The 24,306-nt window shown below is 50.0% G+C and overlaps 1 protein-coding gene across 1 annotated transcript; it reads right to left on the reverse strand.

Moving 5' to 3' along the window:
- Positions 1-22,540: 22,540 nt before the first annotated feature.
- Positions 22,541-24,043, reverse strand: LOC139355054 (uncharacterized). Its single transcript, XM_070999364.1, has one exon. It carries the CDS (start codon positions 24,041-24,043, stop codon positions 22,541-22,543), a length of 1,503 nt encoding a protein of 500 aa, XP_070855465.1.
- Positions 24,044-24,306: the final 263 nt, after the last annotated feature.

Consider the following 24,306-nt stretch of genomic DNA (forward strand, 5'->3'; position numbering starts at 1 on the left):
ATCTTGAAATTTTTTAGATTTACCAATAGAGTTTCCCAATTATTAATATTAAATGATATTGCATCATATCTATTTTTAAGATTAAGAATTAAGCTAGGGTCGTCATTCAACTCACATTGGTCTGCCTCACCATTAAATTTAAGACATTCTAAGCCTGATATTGAATCCCTTATACGAAAAATCATCGCCTTAACTTCCAGCAGCAGTCGTGACAGCGGACTATTTCCGATTTTCGCATCGTGAAGATCAATTTCGTGTTGAAACTTGGTTGTCTCCATGATCAGCTCGGTGATTCGATTTTCCACGTTTTCAATATCAAAGAGATGGACGGAAATATATTGCGCATTACAGATACCTCGAGAGTCAGTTCTATGAGGTTGCAAACCAGTGTCTGAATGGTATTGAGTTGGCAGCCATTTATTAAAAATTGGTATTCACCAGCGGGAATCTGTGAAATCAAAAATTAGAAAATTAAACTGCAAATACTAAACTGTTCTCCAGGGATTGTAGATGGTAAATTGAATTGTAGGTAAATCTTGTCTCTTTAGAGTCTGATATCTTTGACTATATTCTGCTAGTTACATGTTATGAGTTAATATCTGGGATTTCTGGTGCTCAATAAAATGATAAAAGTTAAACAACCTACTTTTAGGAAAAGATCAGAAATATAACGAAAATAAAGTAGAGGATGCCATTAAAGAGGGAGGTCAGAACCAGTTTAAAAATTGTGTAAATTATGTTTAGTATGGGGGTAGCTGCAGAAGAGTCCCTCGCTGCAGTCCCCAATCAGTAGCCGGTTGGCCGATGGTCAAAATTGATGTGATCTCTGGAAATGATAATTGTCCAGCTTCCTTCGCAGCAGCTCTCGATTAGCTGCCGGTAGTCGGTTGATTAGCTTTTCATCTACTGAAGAGTTATGATGATTACGCTGGAAGGGTAACTGCCCTCCGTTCGCTGCTGGCCTAGAGACTCAGTCAGTGTTTAAGTAATAAGAAGTTATTCGGCGGTTGCCGGAGTTATTTCAGAATGAACTTGTGTTCATTATTCTTTGAATGTTGAAAATGAACTAAATCTTAAAGCTAACATAATTGAACTTCATAGCGGCCACTCCAATGGGCAGTGCTTGCCGGCTATGCATGAGCTTCCGGCCAGACGCTGTGTCAGCAGTTTGGCCGGAGCGGACTTTTGGGCGATCGGTTAATGCCGTCGCCCGGCTGAGTTAGTTAACTACTCTCCCCTCAGGAGTAAGGCCGCCCTCGGCTGACCCTATTTGGGCGATCACTTCTACTATCTGGGCCGCAGATCTCCTGGCTTGGATGACTCGCCGATAAGTTAGTGCGACTAGTACTATCTGATGTGAATGATAGTCGTTGAAATCCTCCCCGAATCTTTTAATGTGTTCCAGATTACGCTCACTCAAGCGGTGAAGTTATGGAAGACTGAGTATGTTATGCTCCATAGTAATATTCAGGAAGGGCGAGCTAGCTACTCCTGGGGCCCATTTTTGGGCCATGTCATGGTTGACATAACGGGTTTTATTAACCGTGGCACTCTCAAAAAAGGTGATGAGGTGCGTGCCTCGTATATGGATGTAAGTGGTCTTATCCACACCTACACGTGCCGGACGATCGTTTACAATAATAATCGTTTAATAATCGCTGTGCTGGATGTCACAATGCGCTATGCCCCCAGCGTGGAGCGCCTGGGCGCACGACCTTCTATGCGCCAGCTGGCAAAATATAGCTCCAGATGTTACGGAGCAATTATTGACCGTTTGGATTTCTCCATCACAATCCGCTATGATCTTGTCCTCTAGCCTGAGCATCGTTTCGTAATGTGACACGGGGAAAATAGTGATTTTAATACACGCCGATTTGATTTTAGGGAATTTAATAATAAAATGCAAATTGTTAATGGGCTGTAATATTTTCACGGACGCAACGGACAATATGTCTTTGATGGGAGTATCTGTGAGCTCCTCCATCCACATACCTTCCAGGTCTGCATGGTCTAGTATGCTAGGGCTAATGATATTGACTTTAGCAAGCGCTATTGCCAGTAATAAATTTTGCAGCTCCATCCTATTTCGAGATAATAACATCTCATAGAGGTGCCCCTAGTCAATTTGGGCTCCTTTAGCCGACCTCAGAAGTTGACTGACAGAGGCGGAAATATTATTGATTTGGTATTGAACCTTATTATTGATGCTTATCTGCCTATTGTTTGCATTAATTACCTGGAATTCATTAAGTTTAATTTTTTCGCTACCTTTAGCGCTCTTTCTAAGAAGTCTAAGCTTCTAGCTACTCTATGGTGGATGCTCAACGACTCGAGCAGGTCACGCAGGTGAACGACATCGACGCTCGAAAGTTTCTGCATGTGTGACTGGGGAAACATGCTGGTCATGCCATTAGTTTCACGCGCCTATACTCTGAGAGATTCGCCGAGTGGGTGACGAATGCGAATTCTTCCCATACTAGAATTCGACCATCAATGATGGGAATATATTGTGAGGAGTTGAATAACTCCCCACAAATAGAAGCAGCAGCAGATGGCCGGCCGCTTACCAGATACGCGGCGAATTCGCGTAGTAACGGCGCGGCGAGGAGAACCAACGAAGGAGAGCGAGAGAGTTTGGAGACCAATGAAGGAGAGCGAGAGAGATTGGAGACCAAGGATGGAGATCAAGAGAGAATGGAGACTTCGCGGGCAGAGCAAGAGTGCCGTGTGCAAAAGGGGATAACGGAACTCCACCGGACCTTGGACTCTCCCGTGAACTTTGGACCGGGAGAGAAAGTGCCACATCGCGGCAGTGGAGCGGCACACAGGCGTGCCACAAGCGGCACGGGGATCAGCGGGACTGCAGCAGTGGGCGGAGCATCGATGGAAAGCGGTTCGTGAAGGATAAGTGGGTCAACCAGGAGGCACGGACTTTGGACCCAGAGTGGAGAGATCCAGCGGGCCGTGCGCAAAAGGGAAATAACGGTTCCCGGAAGCCCTATATAAGGCCGCAGAGCGCTGGCAGCTGGATCAGTCGATCACGAGGAGTCAAACCTTCAAGATCAGTTAAAGTACCAAATAAACAGTCAGTCAAGCAAATAATCTACGAGGGAGCTACAACCAAGCGAGTCGTCGGAAGCAGCGCCGTGGGAAGCATACAAGGAGCAAGATCGCCACGTCGAGACGTTCGGGATTAGGACATCAGGAATCTCCGAATTGAGACACAGGTGGCTGAGTTCTGGAAGGCATCACGCGGCTAAGTCAAGGCGTTTGTTTTCTAACTTTGTCACGACCACACCCTGGCGAGTCGCCCGGCGGGTCTGTCAGAGACAAGCAAAAGAGTCCTACGACGAAGAGCCGTCAGCTTGGGGAGGAAAGTTGTCTGCGACCCAGCGTACCTTGCCCGACCAAGCAGGACCTGGCGTGACGGACGAGTGGTAGATCGATTTGCGGTTTCAAGAGGCGGCAGCCTGGAGAGCCCTGCGATTACCGGCGAAGTTCCCGAGCAGCGACCGCCCAGCTCACCGAGCGCCAGAACAACGAGATACAACGAGACAGCGCAGAGGACATCGACAGCGACGCCAGCACACATTTCCGGCAGCCACGTTACCATCGCCGCGCGGAGCTCATTGGGGAGCGCAGGAGCGTCGCGGACGTCACGCATTAGGGTAAAGCCGGGTGGAACGTTCGTCTGCGCTAGGCGTAAAGCGAAGTGGACCGCTAGACAGCCTCCGGGCGGCAGCCTCGACTGTCAGCGCGAACTGAGCAAGAACCTAGCGGGACCGTCCGGGACAGAGCAAGAGACAGGTATTGCCTCGAAAGGCGTCGGCTTGGAGAGCAAGGCTTGTTCACCCTAGTCTGAGAACGGTGACGCTTCCCTAAGCCCACAAGGCCGAACTCTCTGCGGGTCTAAGGCGCAACAAGCGACCCCGAGGCAGCGCGTCGGCAAGCAAGCAGAGGCGGCCACTACGAGCGTCCCGAGACCGAGGATCCAGAGGAAGACGAGTCAACGCGTCGAGGAGCCAGCAAGAGGAGCGCCAGCAGCCGGCGGAACCAGAGCCAAGAGATACCAAAGCTAGCCCAGCCACACACCCGCTGTACTAATACCCTTTGTTTTCTCACTGATCTACGGGCAATCACGTCATATAAATTTGGTGGGACGAACGCACAATCTTCTGAGCTAGCCGCACGAATCTCGTAGCGAGCAGACACACAAAATCAGTTCGTTACATCTGGCGCCCAACGTGATTGTCTCAACAGTGAGAACAGCACAGTAAAAATGGGAAAGAAGTGGATTTACCGCCTCAAGAAGGAAGACTTCGCCCATGTCGCACAGAGGCTCAACGTCGCCCTGGAGGGCAGGCTAGACGACATGAGGAAGGCACTATCGGAATACTACTCCGAAACAGAGAACGATCCACAACTCGTCGACATCTGGGCCGAGCTGGAGGCGACATACTACGACAGAGCCGGCCCAAGCATTACGTTAACGAACGCTGAAGGGGACAACCTGGTGGCAAGCCTGAGCGTTGACAACATGCAGAAAGAGGCCCACAGGAGAGAATCAAGCCAAGAAAAGAAAGCAGCAGCGCTGATCCCGAGATCCCAAGCCAGTCGGACTATGCAAAGGTCGCTAAGCAGGTCCGCGAATGGTCGTTCAGGTTCGACGGGGCGGAAAAACCATTCGAGTTCCTGGAGCAGGTAGAATGGTCCGCCAACACGTACGGTTTGGAGCTTGATATGATCCCTCGAGCGATGCCGGAGTTGCTAAAAGGAAGGGCCTTGAAATGGTTCATCGCCAACAATAAGCAATGGAGAACTTAGGCAGAATTCATTGAAAGCTTCCACACATATTTCCTGCCAAGAGACTTGTTCACCAGGCTGGCGGACCAGGTCCGGCAAAGGAAGCAAGGCTTCAGCGAGTCGTTCAAGGACTACATGATCGACATGCAGACGATGGTGAGGCCACTTAACTATTCTACGAAAGAGACGTTAAGGGTCATTAAAGAGAACAGCACCCCAAGCCTACGAATGTTCTTAAGAGCATACAAAGTGTCGGACCTGGACACGCTAATGATCCTAGCCGATGAGTACGAAGAACTTGAAAAGGAACGGGAAGTCTTCGCACAGGAGAACAAGTTCTCAAAGACAAAGTCGGCGTCACCAACACAGGTGATATGCAGGAGATGCCAGGAGGAAGATAACCAGGACACACGAGGAAACGACCAATGGTCACCACCACACCAAGCCAGACGACAGCAGGCAACAGACGCACCACGCGGAGGCCATTGGGCACCACCCCCACAGCAACAGAGACAGCGAAACAATACCTTGTGGAGGCCGCCAAGCAACACACAGAGGCCGCAAGAGGCCACCCATATCACAGACCCGCAGGAGGCCTGTCGGAAATGCGGTGGGAACGGACACTGGGCTAGAGGATGTCGAAACCAGCGGCTGCTGTTTTGCTGGATATGCGGCAAGGTGGGTGTCAGGAGCGTCGATTGCTGCCAACGATCGGGAAATGGCCAGCGATATCAGCCGCAGAGAGGCGAGCGGGGATCGCACAATGCCACCTCTCCAAACTAACGGGCAAGCTACAGCTACAAAGCCACAATCGACACCGGAGCAACGGCAAGCTTCGTGAGCGAAGAATTGGCGGTCAAGATTGCTGCTCTAGGAAAGATTACAAAGACGAGACGGCAAGTTAGGTTGGCAGATGGAAGGTGCGGCGGAATTGATGCGCAGCTCGAGGTGGAGGTCAAATTCGGCAACAAACAAGTGACCATGAGCCTGTTGATTTTACCCGGAGTAGTGGATCCATTAGTGTTGGGATGGAACTTCCTGAAACAAGTCGGAACCGAGATAAGGTGTGCTGGACACGAGATAATAATACCAATGGACACAATGGATGGCTTGAGGAGAAGCTATCAGTAGCAGTCGTTCAACAAGTAAACGAGTTGGACGATACTACAGCGTTCCTTGAAGCAGAGCTGGCAGACTTCAGCACTATGACGGGAACATCGAATATGGCAGAATACCAGATCAAAATGAAGGATGACAAGCCAATCAAGCAGAGATACTACCCCAAGAACCCGAAAATTAAAGGGAAAATCAACGTAAAGGTGGACGAGCTTCTCCAAATGGGGTTCATAGAGCATTCAAAGAGCCCATACAGCTCCCCCATCGTGATGGTGAAAAAGAAGACAGGCAAGTGGAGACTGTGTGTCGACTTCAGGCAGATCAACGCGAAGTCAGTTAAGGATGCCTACCCAATGCCTCGCATAAACTACATCCTGGACCAACTAAGGGAAGCGCGGTACATCAGCAGTTTGGACCTGAAGGATGGATACTGGCAAATCCCACTGGAAGAGAGTAGCAGGCAGTATACGGCGTTCACGGTACCAGGCAAAGGGCTGTTTCAGTGGAGGGTAATGCCGTTCGGACTTCACTCGGCGTCCGCAACGTTTCAGCGAGTTTTGGACCAAGTAATTGGCCCCGAGATGTCACCTCACGCATTCGCTTACCAGGATGACATAATAGTGATCGGTCGCACGCTGGAAGAACACAAAAGAAACCTGAGAGAAGTGTTCCGGCGTCTAAAAGAGGCAAACCTGAGGCTGAATCCAGAAAAATGCCAATTCTTTAAAAAGGAACTACTGTACCTGGGACATCGAGTAACAAGCGAGGGAATAGGAACAGATCCAGAAAAAGTAGCCGCCATAGCCGAACTGGAACCGCCATCGACCGTCAAAGAACTTCGGCAATACCTAGGAGTAGCGTCGTGGTACCGCCGATTTGTACCAGATTTTTCCAGAATCGTCAAACCCCTGAATGACCTGCTGCGCAAGGGCAGTAAGTGGGAGTGGACACCAGAGCACCAGATGGCGTTTGAGGAGGTTAAGGCAAGACTCGTGGCAGATCCAGTGCTAGCATGCCCGGACTTCAATAGAACTTTCATCCTGCAAACAGACGCCAGCGACTACGGCATCGGAGCGATACTGACCCAGGACACCGAAAAGGGCGAAAGAGTAATCTCTTACTCAAGCCGAACACTGAACGGCGCGGAAAAGAACTACTCGACAACGGAGAAGGAGTGTTTGGCGATCGTCTGGGCGATCCGGAAGCTCAGGCCATATCTGGAATGTTACCACTTTAAGGTAATAACCGACCACATGGCCCTGAAGTGACTCAACAGCATAGAAAGCCCTTCAGGAAGGATCGCCAGATGGGCCCTGAAGCTACAATAGTACGACTTTGAGATAGCGTACAGAAAGGGTCAGCTAAACGTGGTGGCCGACGCATTATCGAGACAACCACTACCGGAAACGCTACGAGGTTTAAAAGAGGCATCGGCAACAATAACTTCAGGAGGGTGCAGCTGGATCAAGGACATGGGCGAAAAGATAAGGACCCAACCGCAGAAGTACCCGGACTATGTTATGGATGGTGAGAAACTGTACAGAAACATACCTCACCGAGCAGGTGCAAGATGTGCGTCCCAAAGTCGCTACGAGAAGCAGTGTTGAGGGAGAACCACGACGCACCGTCTGCGGGACACGTAGGAAGCCGAAGGACAATTGCACGGTTGGCAGCCCGATACTACTGGCCAGGCATGCATAGAGACGCCCGAGCCCACGTACGAAAATGCGAGATTTGCATGCGGTTTAAGCCCAATCAGATGCAGGCGGCTGGGAAGATGTGCCGGAGGAACCATGGGCCACGGTATGTGCAGACTTCGTTGGACCCCTACCAAGATCTAAGCACGGGAACCAAATGCTGCTGGTCATGATAGACAGGTTTTCGAAATGGACGGAACTGGTGCCCCTACGCAGTGCGACAGCAGAGTCGCTCAAGAAGGCGTTTAGGGAGCGCATAATCGCAAGGTACGGGGTCCCGAAGGTGGTCATAAAGGACAATGGAGTACAGTTTGCAAGCCGCATGTTTAAAAATTTCCTGGCTGAGATGGGTATCAGTCAACAATTCACCGCGCCATACACACCACAAGAGAATCCAACCGAACGAGCAAACAGAACGGTCAAGACCATGATTGCGCAGTTCGCAGGGCAGGACCAGAGAAACTGGGACGATACGTGGCCGGAGATTATGCTAGCAGTGAACACGAGCACATCGGAATCCACCGGCACCACTCACTGTCATGATACCTAGGAAATCTATTTTGTCTAGGTTGTGTCTAGGTTGAATGCAGCAATAACAGTAAATGACGTTATGCATCATATTGTCACAAACCTCTCCCTTCCCAATCAAAATGGTATTGACATCACCAAATTTAATTTTAAACAGATAGGAGATTACTCTTCATTTAAAATACTTGTTCCGGACGGGCTGTTCTCTAAACTTCTTTGCCCCAATTTTTGGCCTGCTGATATAATTGTCCACGAGTATATAAAAAAAATAGCTCCCTTTCCATGACTTCTTTGTCGGCGCCCAGCTCTGATATAAATTCAAAAAACTAAATTTCCTAATTCACTATCAGAAAGTTTCGGGCCTTCTTAGTAAACTCTCTACGCTTTATATAAATAGTTCAGTTTTTGAGGCCAATGTTATTGTACTCACTGAGACCTGGCTTAACCCATCCGTACACGATAGTGAGATTTTGTCTAATAACTTTTTTGTTTATCGGAAGGATCGTCAGACCCGTCGAGGAGGAGGCGTTCTTATTGGAGTCAAATCCAATTTAACTTCTGAGTTTGTTGATATTTCTGAATCATTAGGTATTGAATTTATTTCCGTAAAATTATCTTTCTCAAAAAGAAACATTTTTTTAACCTGCTCGTATATATCTCCCGGCTCTGAATTTAACGTGTATCTACTGCACCTGTCCGCCATACATTCTATCTCCTTGTTCCTTACTGAAACTGACCAACTTATTGTGCTTGGTGACTTTAATCTTCCCAATATCTCTTGGTTGGAGAGTAAGGACTCATTGGCAATGATTCCTAGGATGCAAAATGATTTTATTGATGGTCTTGTTGAACTATCTTTGCAGCAAGTTAACAGGATTCCCAATCATATTGGTCGTCTTCTTGACTTAATCTTTGTTTTTGATAGTAGCGATGCTGAAGTCAGTCGTATTTCGCCACTATCTTTACCTGAAGATTGTTATCATCCTACCCTTCAGCTCTGTATTAATGGATTTTTTAATAATCCTAGGACTGCAATAAATGTACAGCCTAGTTTGTGTTTTAGGAGGACTGATTACGGCAGACTAGAGGAATTTTTTATCGACAGTAAGCTGGTCCTTTCTAGTTGACCTTCCTGTTGATGATGCAGTTAGACACTTTTATGAGATCCTTTACCGTCTATTTGAAGAACATGTCCCTCTTTCCTCCATGAAGAATTCTTACAGCTCTCCATGGTTTACCCGTCAACTATCTTATCTAAAGAATAAAAAAGCAAGACTATTTAAACGTTTCAAAATATCCGGCTTACAGACAGACTTCACCAAATATAGCTCAGCTAAGGTGGAATTTGTCCAGTACAATACTGATTGTTACAAAAATTACCTGTCTCGTTGTAAGCGGGATTTCAAAAGCAATCCTGAGCTTTTCTTTTCTTTCGTCAATTCTAAACGAAAATCTAGCTGCTTCCCTCCCTCTCTCTTTCTCAATAATAAGGTAGCATCTGATGATAATGATATTTGCAACTTATTCGCAGACTTTTTTCAATCCACTTATACGAAATGCAATAATGTCATTATCAAAGATTATCCATACCCGCTACCTCATTTGAACTCTATCTTCAAACCAGTGATTGATGTATCTGATGTTCTTCAGAGTCTTAATACTCTCAAGCTCTCATTTTTACCGGGTCCTGATAGAATACCAAGTTGTATACTTAGGAATTGTTCATCTTATCTTGCTCTTCCCTTAACATTGATATTTAATCTGTCCCTAAGTCAATGTATATTTCCATCCATATGGAACGAAACCTTTATTATCCCATTGTTTAAAAAAGGGAACAAGTCTGATATCTCAAACTATCGCGGTATTGCTAAACTCAGTTCTATTCCTAAACTTTTTGAAAAAATTATTACCTGTCAGTTGCAGCATCATTGCAGGTCTATTATTTCACCCTGTCAACATGGCCTCACTAGATGTCGCTCTGCTTCTACAAACCTACTTGAATTTACGTCTTTAATTACTAGAGGTTTTCTGACACATCATCAAACTGATGTGATTTATACAGATTTCTGTAAAGCTTTTGATTCAGTGAACCATAGGATTCTTATTTATAAATTGCCCCTTTTAGGTTTTCCACCCAACCTACTAGAGTGGATACTTTCCTACCTTTCTAATAGAACTCGAATGGTCAGTTTTAATAATAAAATTTCCAAAATAACTAATGTTACTTCTGGAGTGCCACAGGGTAGCCACCTGGGACCTTTACTTTTTGGCTTAATGATTAATGATCTACCTTATGTTATAAAATCGTCAACTGTTTTAATGTATGCAGATGATGTCAAGCTATGTTTGTCCATGTGTTTACCTAATTCATATAATGACCTTCAAATAGATCTTGATTGTTTGTATTTGAACTATTCTAAATGTAACTTTATGACCTTTTATCGTTGTAGTCCATCTCTGTATTCTTATTGTATCGGTAATAACGCCCTTGAACGTATTTTTTCTGTTCAGGATCTTGGCGTTCTATTTGATCATAAACTTAGTTTTAAAGACCATATATCTACTATAACTAACAAAGCCAGATGTCTCCTGGCGTTTATGAAGCGCTGGTCAAGGGAGTTTGATGATCCATACACAACAAAGCTTTTGTATGTTTCTCTTGTTCGTCCCTCAATGGAATATTGCTCGTGTATATGGTCACCTCAAATTAGCTGTTACCAAAATTTGTTAGAGTCCGTTCAAAAACAATTCCTTTTATTTGCTTTGAGAGGTTTAAGCTGGGACACAGGAAGTCGATTGCCCTCTTATCATGCGAGGTTGCGCCTGCTGGACTTACCAACCCTGAACCATCGTAGAAAGTGTCATGGAGTTATGTTTTTGCATAAATTAATTAATGGTGATGTTGACTCTCCCTTCCTTCTTAGTTCCCTCAACTGGAATGTACCCTGTAGAACAGTTCGTCGTTTTCGTCCGTTGTCCCTGCCAATTTGTAGATCCAATTATGCCCTTCATGATCCTTTTCGTGTTCTTTGTCATTATTACGTTGGCGAGCTCAAACAACAATTAAACGAGCAGACAGCTGAAACGTCAGATGTCTAACAACAGGTACGAGGCGACAGGATTAGGCGTCAGGCCGAAGCGAGAGTCATCCATATGCCACACGGAAAGGACAATCAGGATAGCACAAGGACATGGATAAGGATTTCTCGTTAATCCAGACTGCGAGGCCAAAGGATTATGCGGCAGGCCGAAGCGAGAGTCATCCAAACGCCACGCAGAAAGATCAACCATAAATAGAGGTCATACGGGTAACATATAGGGATCCAACCGCAGGGCAGCAGGATTCAGCGTCGGGCGGTGGCCAGAGTCATCCGCGATCACGCCAGGCGGAAGGGACACTTACAAAACGGCACAAGGATACGGGTAACATATAGGGATCCAACCGCAAGGCAGCAGGATTCAGCGTCGGGCAGTTGCCAGAGTCATCCGCAATTACGCCAGGCAGAAGGGACATTTACAAAACATCACAAGGATACCCCAATAGTACCCAAAGGACACCCGAAGGATACCCTAGGAATAGCCCAATGACACCCGAAGGATACCCTAGGGATAGCCCAACGATACCCCAAGGATACCCAAGGATATCCAAGGTTACCCCAATAGTACCCAAAGGACACCCGAAGGATACCCTAGGAATAGCCCAATGATACCCCAAGGATACCCAAGGATACCCCAATAGTACTCAAAAGACACCTCAAGGATACCCTAATAATGCCCCAAGGATACCAAGGATCCCAACCAGGAAAGCCCCGAAGCAAGGTGTAGGCCCAAGGACAACTTCCAAGGATACTCATCAAGGGTGATCAAGGTAGGGTCTCAAGTAAGTTGGTTACGGAACCGAGAGGTACAACAAACCGCAGCATCCAGAGTCCCACGGCGACCTGAGGGAGTACAACTTGTGGTTTACGAAGAAAGAGGGAAGACGGTACAGCAAAGAGAGCTGTACCGTAAGAGAGCGAGCGCCCCAAAGAAAGGACATAACGGTATCGGGCAAAAGGAAGGCGCGCAACCGAGGTTACATGTATGGGGAGCCTGGCGACGGTCGAGCACTAAAATTCAGAACACCAACATGAGCACACGCGTCACCAGAGCCGAAGCACGCAGGAGGATGGCGGCCCTCCAGGAACCTCGCCCGGGGCAAGGATGGTCGGAGACCCGGCTTACCCGAGCTCCGCGGCGGGCCCTGGAGCGGACCCGAGACGAGGACTCCACACCGGAACCCGCGGTGAGCTCCGACAGCGACGTGGAGGTGATCGGCGATCCCGCCGTCGAGAAGAGAGAGTGGCGACTCCGGAAGGCGGATACCGCGCGGGACGACGGACGTCGGAGGAGCGGAACTCCCGAGGAGCCACTCGGAGGAGGTCTGTCGGGCCACCGAGGAGACTCGGAAGCGGTTCCGAGACGGGGAGCCGTCGGACGAGGAGCAGCAACGGTCGACGGAGGAGGAGGCGAGATGGCAGACGCGGCGGCGGCAGGACCACGAGGCGGCGGCGGCGCGGTGGCATGCCCGCTTGCGAGAGGCGGAGGAAGAGGAGCGACGGCTGTGGGAGGCACCGGCGGAGGATTCGTGGGAGGTGCCACTCACCCCGAGATACGCGGCCGAGGAGCCGCGACGCCAGAGATACCACCCACTCCCCGCTACGAGGGGGAGTGGCTCACAGACGACGCTCGAGACGGCGACGGAGGAGCACCGTTGGCCACGCCGCCGTGGAGGCCGGCCCGGCCACCCACGCCGCGATACACGGAGCCACAACGACCGGAGGAGCAGACGCCAAGCGAGGAGTCGACCGCGCAGCCGATGCCACAACCGCAGGAGGAGGAAGTCCACCTGGCACGTGCGGAGGCACGTGAGCCACAGCACACGGGCGTTCGAGGCCGAGGGCATGCGGTGGCGGCAGCAGACGGTGACATGGACGTGGCCCGAGGTGCCCGCGACAAGACCGACGAAGGAGGTGCCCAGGATATGGGAGGAGGGGGTACCCACGTTGAACCCTCGGGACCCCCGGACGAGAAGCCGACAGGATGCGTGGGTCCCGTCGACACCAAGCACGGGCCCGCCAACACCGGCGACGACGGCAGCGACGGGGGAGGTGGAGTCGCTGGAGAAGGGACCGTGGGTGTGGCCCGAGCCACCGGCCATCCAAAGACCGACGTTGCAGCGTCAAGCTTCGAACCCCGGATCGACGCGACCGCGGCCGCAGTTCATGCGACAAGTTTCGGCCCCGGAAGAAGTCGGTTGGCGCGAGGTCGCCAGGAGCGAGTGGCCGGTGGGAATTGAGGAGACACCCGCGGTCGCAACGGCACGGCGGAAGGGCGGCAGGCGGTGCGTCCTGGTCTGCGAAGGCGGGAGGAGGTACCGGGTGAGGCTCGGAGTCGCGGGCATCCGGGTTTTCACGCAATAAATAACCGAAAAAAAAATTGCAAAAAACAACACAAGGGTTTTCCCAAGCAACAAGAGAAGGGGTACGGGGCCAAGAGTTTGATTGGGGGTGGCTGGAAGAAGAACGGGGCATGCATGGGCCACTCCAGCAACCTGTAAGTCAAATGGTCTTAGTACAGGAAGAAGAAATGAACGTCAATTAGTTACCTGCTGTCCCGGTTGCAAAGTGAATGCGAAGTCCTCTCCGCACCCGCTCTCGAGAGCTGCCAATATGGAGTCCGATGCAGCCGATAGAGGACGAGTGAAGGGCGAGAGAGGACGAAAGGAGAGAGAAGGATAAGATGAGAAGGAGTAGAGGAAATGCAAAAGAAAATTGCAAAATCACCACGAGCCAGGGAAGGGGGCGCCTCGATAGGCGATCGATTGGCACTGGACGATAGTGCGATCGATGGGCACACGACAATGGAAATATCGGCCAAGGTGGAAATATCGCAAACGAGCAGGTGGCAACGCCGCACCGTCGGTATCGATATGCGAACAAATATCGATCACGCACGAATGGTGTGACCAGGCGGAGGAAACATGGAAAGGAGTGAGACGCAGCAATGAGCAGCGAGCTAGGGATCGATAGCCCATGATTATCGATGTCCCAGTGGAAACACGGGAAATATCGGCGCGGGAGATTTAAAGTTGCTACGAGGAGGATGACCAGCGCTGTGGAAACTCAAGGGAGTTAAGAGCGTCGAGGGAGCATCGAGGGAGCAACGAGGGAGCGCCGCGGGAATCACAAGGACTCGAAGGCTGGGATAAGCAAGGAAACGCCGGAGAGTAGGAACCAGTTTTAAATGTTTCCCGAAGTAAGGGGAGAATGTGAGGAGTTGAATAACTCCCCACAAATAGAAGCAGCAGCAGATGGCCGGCCTCTTACCAGATACGCGGCGAATTCGCGTAGTAACGGCGCGGCGAGGAGAACGAGAGAGTTTGGAGACCAAGGGCGGAGATCGAGAGAGTTTGGAGACCAACGAAGGAGAGCAAGAGAGTTTGGAGACCAATGAAGGAGAGCGAGAGAGATTGGAGACCAAGCATGGAGATCGAGAGAGAATGGAGACTTCGCGGCAGAGCAAGAGTGCCGTGTGCAAAAGGGGATAACGGAACTCCACCGGACTTTGGACTCTCCCGTGAACTTTGGACCGGGAGAGAAAGTGCCACATCGCGGCAGTGGAGCGGCACACAGGCGTGCCACAAGCGGCACGGGGATCAGTGGGACTGCAGCAGTGGGCGGAGCATCGATGGAAAGCGGTTCGTGAAGGACAAGTGGGTCAACCAGGAGGCTCGGACTTTGGACCCAGAGTGGAGAGATCCAGCGGGCCGTGCGCAAAAGGGAAATAACGGTTCCCGGAAGCCCTATATAAGGCCGCAGAGCGCTGGCAGCTGGATCAGTCGATCAAGAGGAGTCAAACCTTCAAGATCAGTTAAAGTACCAAATAAACAGTCAGTCAAGCAAATAATCTACGAGGGAGCTACAACCAAGCGAGTCGTCGGAAGCAGCGCCATGGGAAGCATACAAGGAGCAAGACCGCCACGTCGAGACGTTCGGGATTAGGACATCAGGAATCTCCGAATTGAGACACAGGTGGCTGAGTTCTGGAAGGCATCACGCGGCTAAGTCAAGGCGTTTGTTTTCTAACTTTGTCACGACCACACCCTGGCGAGTCGCCCGGCGGGTCTGTCAGAGACAAGCAAAAGAGTCCTACGACGAAGAGCCGTCAGCTTGGGGAGGAAAGTTGTCTGCGACCCAGCGTACCTTGCCCGACCAAGCAGGACCTGGCGTGACGGACGAGCGGTAGATCGATTTGCGGTTTCAAGAGGCGGCAGCCTGGAGAGCCCTGCGATTACCGGCGAAGTTCCCGAGCAGCGACCGCCCAGCTCCCCAAGCGCCAGAACAACGAGATACTGGTCAGAAGACAGCGCAGAGGACATCGACAGCGACGCCAGCAGACATTTCCGGCAGCCACGTTACCATCGCCGCGCGGAGCTCATTGGGGAGCGCAGGAGCGTCGCGGACGTCACGCATTAGGGTAAAGCCGGGTGGAACGTTCGTCTGCGCTAGGCGTAAAGCGAAGTGGACCGCTAGATAGCCTCCGGGCGGCAGCCTCGACTGTCAGCGCGAACTGAGCAAGAACCTAGCGGGATCGTCCGGGACAGAGCAAGGGACAGGTATTGCCTCGAAAGGCGATGGCCTGGAAAACAAGGCTTGTTCACCCTAGTCTGAGAACGGTGACGCTTCCCTAAGCCCACAAGGCCGAACTCTCTGCGGGTCTAAGGCGCAACAAGCGACCCCGAGGCAACGCGTCGGCAAGCAAGCAGAGGCGGCCACTACGAGCGTCCCGAGACCCAGGATCCAGAGGAAGACGAGTCAACGCGTCGAGGAGCCAGCAAGAGGAGCGCCAGCAGCCGGCGGAACCAGAGCCAAGAGATACCAAAGCTAGCCCAGCCACACACCCGCTGTACTAATACCACGAGAATAAATCCCACTGTTACCATTTGACCCCTTTGTTTTCTCACTGATCTACGGGCAATCACGTCATATAAATTTGATGGGACGAACGCACAATCTTCTGAGCTAGCCGCACGAATCTCGTCGCGAGCAGACACACAAAATCAGTTCGTTACAATATTTAGCCTGTTAAGGTCAACAGGGATAGCAGGGATATGGACGTAAACCTGTAATTTTGGATGTTATGTAGTGTTTATTTGAAACAGAGTAGCCCACCACCAAACATTAAGACTAAAGCATGATTAAGCGTAATGATAACAAAAACTTATGCCAAGTGGCTAGGGGTGAAAAATAGTGAAAATAATAAAAAATTTACCAGACGAATGACAACATGGTTGTGTTACCTAAAAATGTCCTAATGGACTACCCTCCCCTTAAAGAGGACTTTGGTCCCCATGTCCGCTTCCACAGTTTTCTCCTCACACAACGGTGAAAGCTTGTTGCCTAGCCTCCTGTTGGATTTCACAAGGACTTTGTCGCCAACCTCAAACCCCCTATTTTGTCGGGAAGAATTTTCCCTGGCTCAAAGCTTGTCTTGGGCCTGCCTAATCTGATCACACGATTGTGCCATAGCCACATCGGCTGCCCTCTTGTCGATGACCGAATGGATAGAATTGTTGCACCTGGCAGTGGCCAGCAAAATTAGCTCCACGGCGTCGCTAATGCCTTTGTCAATTTTAAGGCATCTGGCGAGCTCCACTAGGGTGCTGTGGAAACGTTCCACTTGTCCGTTTGAGACGCTGTGGAGGGGCGGAGCATTCGAGATGCTAACGCCGAAGTGGTTTTCCCGCATTGTTAAAATAGTGTGCGAGTTCAATGACGGCTCGTTGTCGCAATAGATGACTTTAGCTTTGGGGAAAACGTTCAAGAGTTGTAATAGGGCCGGTTTAAGATCCTCAATGGTTCTAGATGGAATCGGCTGGACCATGGCAAATTTTGAAAATTTTTCAATGCACGTTAGGAAGTATTTCCTATCTGTGGAAAAAATGTCTATATGTAGCATTTCTCCTACCCGCGACGGGACTGGCGTTTCGCCGAGTTCTTGTTTCCTTGTCTGCCTGTCATACTTTCCCTTGGCACATGTCCTGCAGTTAGTGACGTTTTCATTCGCCAACTTTGCCATTTTTGGAAAGTATTACTCTGAGAGTACTTGTTTATCATTTTCCTGTGCCGATCTGTGGGTCCTATTATGCCCAGCAGTGAGGACTTCTCGCCTCTCAGCGACTGCAAAAATATCCGTAACATGGTTTTTGCAGTGCAAAATTTTGGTGGCTGGGAATTGCCGAACCAATTCATCCTGTATCATCGCTAGCGTGTGCAAATCGCAATGAATGGAGTTTACGCCCTTAGGAACAATAATGTCTGCGAGCTCCTCAAGCAACGACTCCTTGCATACGAAGTTAATGTCATGACGTTTCTTGTTTCCGAAGAGCACGAAGGTGTGTTTCGACGGAAAACGCGCTTCCTCCAGATTTATCTGGTTCTGAAAGCAATTCAAGGGTTTATCCGTGGTTTCAATTGTGTGTGTTAGCGACATTTCACTGTGAATAGTGGCCGCACACGAATAAGCTTCTTCCTCCTCCACAACGTTAAGTTGCTGTCTAAAGAGCGCATCTGCGACGAGGTTATCCTTGCCGGGCTTGTAAAAAATTTTAGCGCCGGACTCGTCAATGCGAGCTTTTCACCTTTTGATTTTCGCATTCGGATTGGATTCCGACACTGCGAAAGTCAATGGTTGGTGGTCAGTAAAGATATTTATATCCTTGACTGCTTATAAATAATGGCGCAATTTGGCCAGTGCCCAAACTATGGCTAATAGCTCCCTTTCGTTGGTAGCATAATTAACCTCCCTGTCCTTTAAAGTCCTCGAGATCATAGTAATAGGTCGACCCTCTTGGGATAACACCGCGCCAATGCCATGTTCTGGGGCATCCGTCGTTAGATCGAACGCCTTTTTATAATCGGGGTACCTGAGGATGACATCCTCGGAAGCCAGAATGTTACGCAATTTTTGAATAGCCAGCCGTTGCTGCTCATTAAACTGCACCTGGATATTTTTTGATATATGCCTACTGACAGTTCCGTTTTCCGCTTTTAGAATGTCTGAAACGGGTCTAGCTATCGATGCAAAATCTTCAATAAAGCATCGATAATAGCTAGCCAGGCCTAAGAACGACCTGACCTCGAATACGATTTTAGGTTCGGGGAATTCCTGAATGGCCCTAATTTTATATGGGTCAGTAGTGGCACCGTTGTTGGTGACAATGAATCCCAAAAAAACAACGCTTTTTTTTTTTGAAAAAACGTGATTTCTGTGCTGACACCCTCATGTTAGAATCGTGTAGACTCTTAAGAACCCAGTCTACGTACCGGATGTGGGCGTTTTCGTCTTCTGAAAAAACGATAACGATTCTCTGGAAGATGCTGGCAGCATTCTTCAACCCAAATGTTAGTCGGCGAAACTCATATTTCCCCCCATTTACGGAAAAGGAAGTTTTTTCGCGGTCGCGCTCTGCCAGTGTAACCTGGTGGTAGCCAGACTTCAAGTCTAGCGTTGTGAAGTACCTGGCCTTGCCAAAGTTTCCAAGAGATGTTTCATAGAGATGTTTGGCATAGGGTAGCGATCGGGTATCGTCTTTTCGTTCAATTTGCAAAATTGATTTCGACTTTTGTATTATGCCATTTTTCAGCAAGTCTTGAATTTCGCTGTTGACGAAATCTGCCGCTCCCATTGGGTACGGGTAAAGTTTGGCATAAATGGGTTCCTCACTAACAGTTCTGATGGTGGCATCCACCGACGTGTTGTAAGGAAGGGCTTCGTTGGGGTTCGCGAAGGCTTCCTTCCTGTCGCCGAGCATTTTTACAAAAGCATCCCTAGCTAGAGGCGATGCATCGAAGCAATCTACGTTAGTAAAATTGACATCGAGGCATGATTGAAATTCGACTTTTTCTACTTCGTTGCCCCATTTGAGGTGGCCGGAGGCTAGACCAAGTGGTACCCCTGCCTGTTTTAACAGGTCAAGACCAACAATAGCATCAATCAATCAAATCAGGTAAGATGAAAAACGAGGCCTTCAAGTTAAAAATTTATGCAAAGCATTTCTTTGTAATAGTGGTGGCGCCATGAATAGAATGGATTCTAAATGGCGATTCTACCGGGCGGACGCCTTTCAATCCCACATATGGTCGGATAACATTTTTTGACGCGCCCGTGTCTATGAGAAGCTTCATGTCAATCCCCGCTACTCTTCGTCTGATGACGGGTAGCAGGGATTTTCCCCTAAAAAATTAATGACGTCCGAGTCGTACTCGCAAATGGCGTCGTCGTTAATTTATTGCGCCGCGCTACAAGCTGCGGTGGTGTATGTTTCTTCTGCATCGCCTGCGCTTTGCGCGACATGGTGAACCCTATGTTTTTTATGTGGTCCCGATCGATCGTACGCGGCCGGCTTCCTATTTTGGCATCCTGGACAGTGACGGGTCAACATTAATGGATTCGGGAGTATTTCTTTGAAGCCTATCACTTCGTGGAGCAGAGTGTACTTGAGCTTTGTGCTGTTTTTTGAAGTACATATTTTTACTAGTACCTGGTTGCGGATCAGCATGAGGATTGGCCTGTTGGCGCTCTTGCGGCTTCGGATATAGTTTTTGTCCCTATCATCCTGGCTTCTTGCAAAAGATGATGCAAAGGTGTACCTTTCATGGTTGGACTCCACTTCTTGAGCCAATGCAAGTGCTGATGGCATGTCCTTCGGCTTTGCCGAGAAGAGGACGTCGGTAAGACTGCGTTTTAGTCCAGAGATAAATACGCGGAGGGCATCATCCCGGAATTTTTCGCATACAACTTGTGCCGCCGAGGCTTCATATGACATAGTTGCCTTATTAGTGAGGAGGGTAAGCTTCCTTTCTACCTCGTCGTAATACTGTAGAAGCGAGAGATTTCCCTGTCTGAGGGTACCCATCTCCTGCTCTATGACGTGCATTGTTCGCTTGCCACTGCATCGAAGTTCAACACGGTGCCAAATGAAGATAGTACGTCATCGGCAGGGCCTCTAATCGTACTTCTAATAATAATAACCGTCTGATAATGGCGTGAACTACCCTCGAAGTTCTTAAATATGTAATACGCGCCTACTGCTGCTTACCGCCAGGAGACGTAAGTCTCCTGGGTTCCCGCAAATTCGGGCAGGCACTTGACAGCGTCTAGCGGCTCATTACAAACTATGTCCCTGTTTATACCTATAGGTGCATAAACTTTAATCTGAGGGGCTACTGTTTGGGCGGGCGCAATTTGTATCGCCGCCACTTGCCTGGCCAGTTCCTGAATAGTCTGACGTAATTGATCTTCCCTACGCTGGCCGTCTGCGGCCGCTTCCTGTAGGGCATGGTTAACGGCAGCCTGTACGACCGCCTTTATTTGGTCTGGGTTAAATGCCATATTTATGGCTGCGGATGTGCTAGCGTTTACACTTTTCGGTGTAGAAGCTCAGGTTGGCCCTTCGGTCTCGGACTCAGAGTCGCTGTCGAACTGTTTGTTACTCCTATATTGCTGGAACGGGTCGCTCATATGCTGTGTAAGCTAGGTCGCAATAGCGAATTAATGTGTGTTCAAGCAGTCTTGCCCATGGATATGGCGAGGGGGCTGCGGGGGCTAAATCGCCGCTTGGTAAGGAAGGAACAAAAAATTGCCACAGTCGAGGGACCGTGGAGACTAAGCTGCCGCTCTGATGGACAAAAAAGCGAAGCTAACAAAATTGGAATGTAAACGTCGGGGTGTCGAGTTCGAGTGTTGTAGTGGAGTGGGGAGCGATAAAAAGACAAACCCAAGATTGTTGCGAAGCTAACGTAAAGAATTTTGGTGCAAGCAAAAAAAAACAACTACATATAAAGGGTGTGTACGCCGGGGGGCAGCGGGGTACCGTGCTGGCGCTGGTGGAATGGCGTGGGAGGCGACGGCGGGAAAACGGGCGGCGTCGGCGGGCTGGTTCGCTGGGCTTCGGTGGCTTGCTGCTGGTGCGGTTTGCTGCTGGTGCTACGGAAGCTGTAGGGGAGAAACCACTCGAACGCGTATTTGCCCCTTAATCGGAAATAAATGTGCAGAAAAGTTAACAGGGTAAAAGTAGGCGGGGGTACGACCGCGGTTTATTCAACTGAACTTCAGAAATCGAACTGACTTAGTCTAAGCTCCGCTCTGCGCTCCAAAGCGCAGCGGAGACTTCATGGAGGGAGCTAGGAACAGCGCAGGAGAGCGGGAGCGCGAGAGAGCGGGAGAGCGGTAGAGCTGTGCAGCTGGTGCAGTTGGATAGCGAGGCCAGTCCAGATTCGCCGGACAGTGGGCCTGGACATTCCGCCCCCCTTGCAATCGCTAGCGTTGCAAAAAATAACGGAGACGGAACTTCGGCCAGCCGCCTACGCCTCAAGCCTGCGTACAGGCGCCGGAGACGATCCACCCGAACACCGTCTTCTGGGCTACCGGCAGTCCCTCGTCGACCATGTGGAAGCCCGGCTTTATCACCTTCGGGTAGACGTCCGCGCCCAGGATCAATGAAATCGTGGCTGGCCGGTGGAAAACCTCATCCGCGAGCGGTAGCTCCTTAAATTTTTGGACGACGCTCTCACTGAGCGCACGGATGGGAGTGCGGATGCGCACGTTCGGCTCGATCTTGAGGACCACCTCCAGCTTGATGGCCTCGTCGACCTTCGAACGAATCGTCGCCGTGCATATGCTCTCGTCGCCCACGTTCGTTATCGGCAAACGCAACGCGGCGGCCAGGGATGCATCGATGGAGCTTGTCGGGGGGCACGGATCGATGAGTGCGGCGGTGTCGAAAGTCTTCTCCCCGGTCTCGACGATCACCACAGCAGTCGGGAGGACGTTGACGCTAAGACGCTGGAGAAGTGCCGCGAGCGACGGAGCTGGTGTGGAGGATGCTGAGCGCAGTGGAGGGGCAAGCGTTTGGCGAGTTGGCGAATCTTGCCGGTACGAACGGTGCGGAGAAGCGGGCTGTTGCTTGGAGCCGGACTTTTTCCAGGAAACAAGTTCGTGCATGTGGAGCAGCGGTTGCACGTTCTGCACCGGTCACCGCTACGACAGCTCCCAGTGGAGTGTTCGTGTGCGAGACAGTTCGCGCAGTACTTGTTAATAAGCACTGCCCGCAGCCGCTTCTCTGCGCTCAGCTTTAGGAACCTCTGACACTTCCGAAGAGGATGGATTCCGCGGCAGACTCGGCATCGGTAGGACTGAGTACCTCGAGTACGTCTGCTATCCAGAGCCTGAGCGCTACGTGGACGGGGAGCCATTTTCCTGTTTAGAGTGTGGATAAGGAAAAAACAAACAGGGCTGATTAACACTGACGTGGATAATGGCTACGGACTAGGGTGTGTAAGAAACGCGGCTCGTTACGAGGTAGTTTTGGGCGGCTCTCTTGGAAGAAGAACCACCTTGGTCACTGGACGTTTGACAATGCCGCGTGTCGTACGAATGTCGACTACGCGGACATTACCATCGGCTCCCGGAAAAACGGAGTCTATTCTTCCTAGTCGCCACTCATTTGAGGGCAAATTGTCATCCTTAATGACGACCAGATCGCCAACACGCAGATTTTCTGTGGGGACTTGCCACTTGTTGCGCTTGTGGATCTCCTTAAGGTACTCATCCTTCCATCGAGTGCGGAATTGTTGATGGAGAGACTTTAAGTGCTGCCACCGGTTCAGAATGGACTTGGATTCGCCCTTTACTTCAGGTTCCACTATGGATAGAAGAGGTCCACCAACAAGAAAGTGCCCTGGTGTCAACGCTAAGAGATCAGTTGGATCCTCGGACATGGGAGATAGCGGTCTGGAATTTAGACAAGCTTCGATTCTCGCTAGGAGGGTGGACAGCTCTTCAAAGGTGTACTTCCGCGTAGCGGTGGACTTGTAAAACAAGGACTTGAAGCTCTTGACACCAGCTTCCCATAGGCCTCCCATATGGGGTGCCCCAGGAGGAATGAATTGCCAGGTGAGCTGTTGATGACTATAGGCATCGGTCACAGACTCCTTAACGGCTTGCAGGAAGTCTCGGGAAAGCACGGTGGAGGCGCCGACGAAGGTCTTTCCATTGTCGGATTGGACTTGGCGAGGACACCCTCTTCTAGAGACGAAACGAGCGAAAGCGGCAAGAAACTTTTCAGTCGTTAAGTCGGATGTAGGCTCTAGATGGATGGCCTTTGTAGAAAAACAAACGAAAACCAACACATACCCTTTCGTAATGAGACAAGCTCTTCCGGTATAATTTTTTATGTCAAACGGGCCGGCGTAGTCCATCCCTGTGTACGTGAACGGGCGGGAAAAGGACACTCGCTCTTTCGGAAAACTTCCCATCATCTGGACTTGCAATATCTTTTTGTGGATAACGCAGACGTTGCAGGAGTTAACCACTGCCTTCACCAAGTTCTTTATTCTCAGAACCCAGTATCTGGACCGAGTGAGACGCACCACTAACTGGTTGCCACCATGCAACGTAATGAGATGCGTGAATTTGACCAGAAGCCGCGAGAGTGCACATTCGTACGGCAGGATTATCGGATGTCGTTCATCATACCGCAAACTGTCGGAGGCCGTTACGCGGCCACATGCCCTGATTACCCCTTTCTTATCTAGAAAGGGGTTCAGGGAGAGAATCGAACTCGCCGCGGGCACAGGACGCTTCTGACTCAAGCAGCGGTATTCTTCAGAAAAATACCTGCGCTGAGTGCAAATCGTCATGAGTTCTTCCGCGGCGGCAACGTCCTGGGCCTCTAGACGGACCCCGGAAGGCGGTGATTGTCTTCGACATCGTTGGACAAATCGATGGACATACGCGAGGACCCGCAAAGCTCTATCTAAATTGGGAAAGCGATCTAGGAAATCTTCTGACGGCATAGACGCCACATGGACTTTAACGGCACGCTTTTCGATCTCAGTCACCGGCAGGTCGGTTCCCTGGCTGGGCCAATGATCGCGTGGACGTTGCAGCCAAGTGGGTCCATGCCACCAAAGCGGGTTATCCACCAGCTCTTGAACTCTCGACTAGCCAAATCAGCTGGATTATGTTCGGATTGAACGTGAGACCAATTGGCCGCCTCAGTGGACTCGGTGATCTTCGTCACTCTGTTGGCAACGAACGTAGTCCAATGGCACGCTGG

The sequence above is a fragment of the Drosophila suzukii genome, unplaced genomic scaffold (assembly GCF_043229965.1).
Source record: "Drosophila suzukii unplaced genomic scaffold, CBGP_Dsuzu_IsoJpt1.0 scf_7, whole genome shotgun sequence".
NCBI lineage: Eukaryota > Metazoa > Arthropoda > Insecta > Diptera > Drosophilidae > Drosophila > Drosophila suzukii.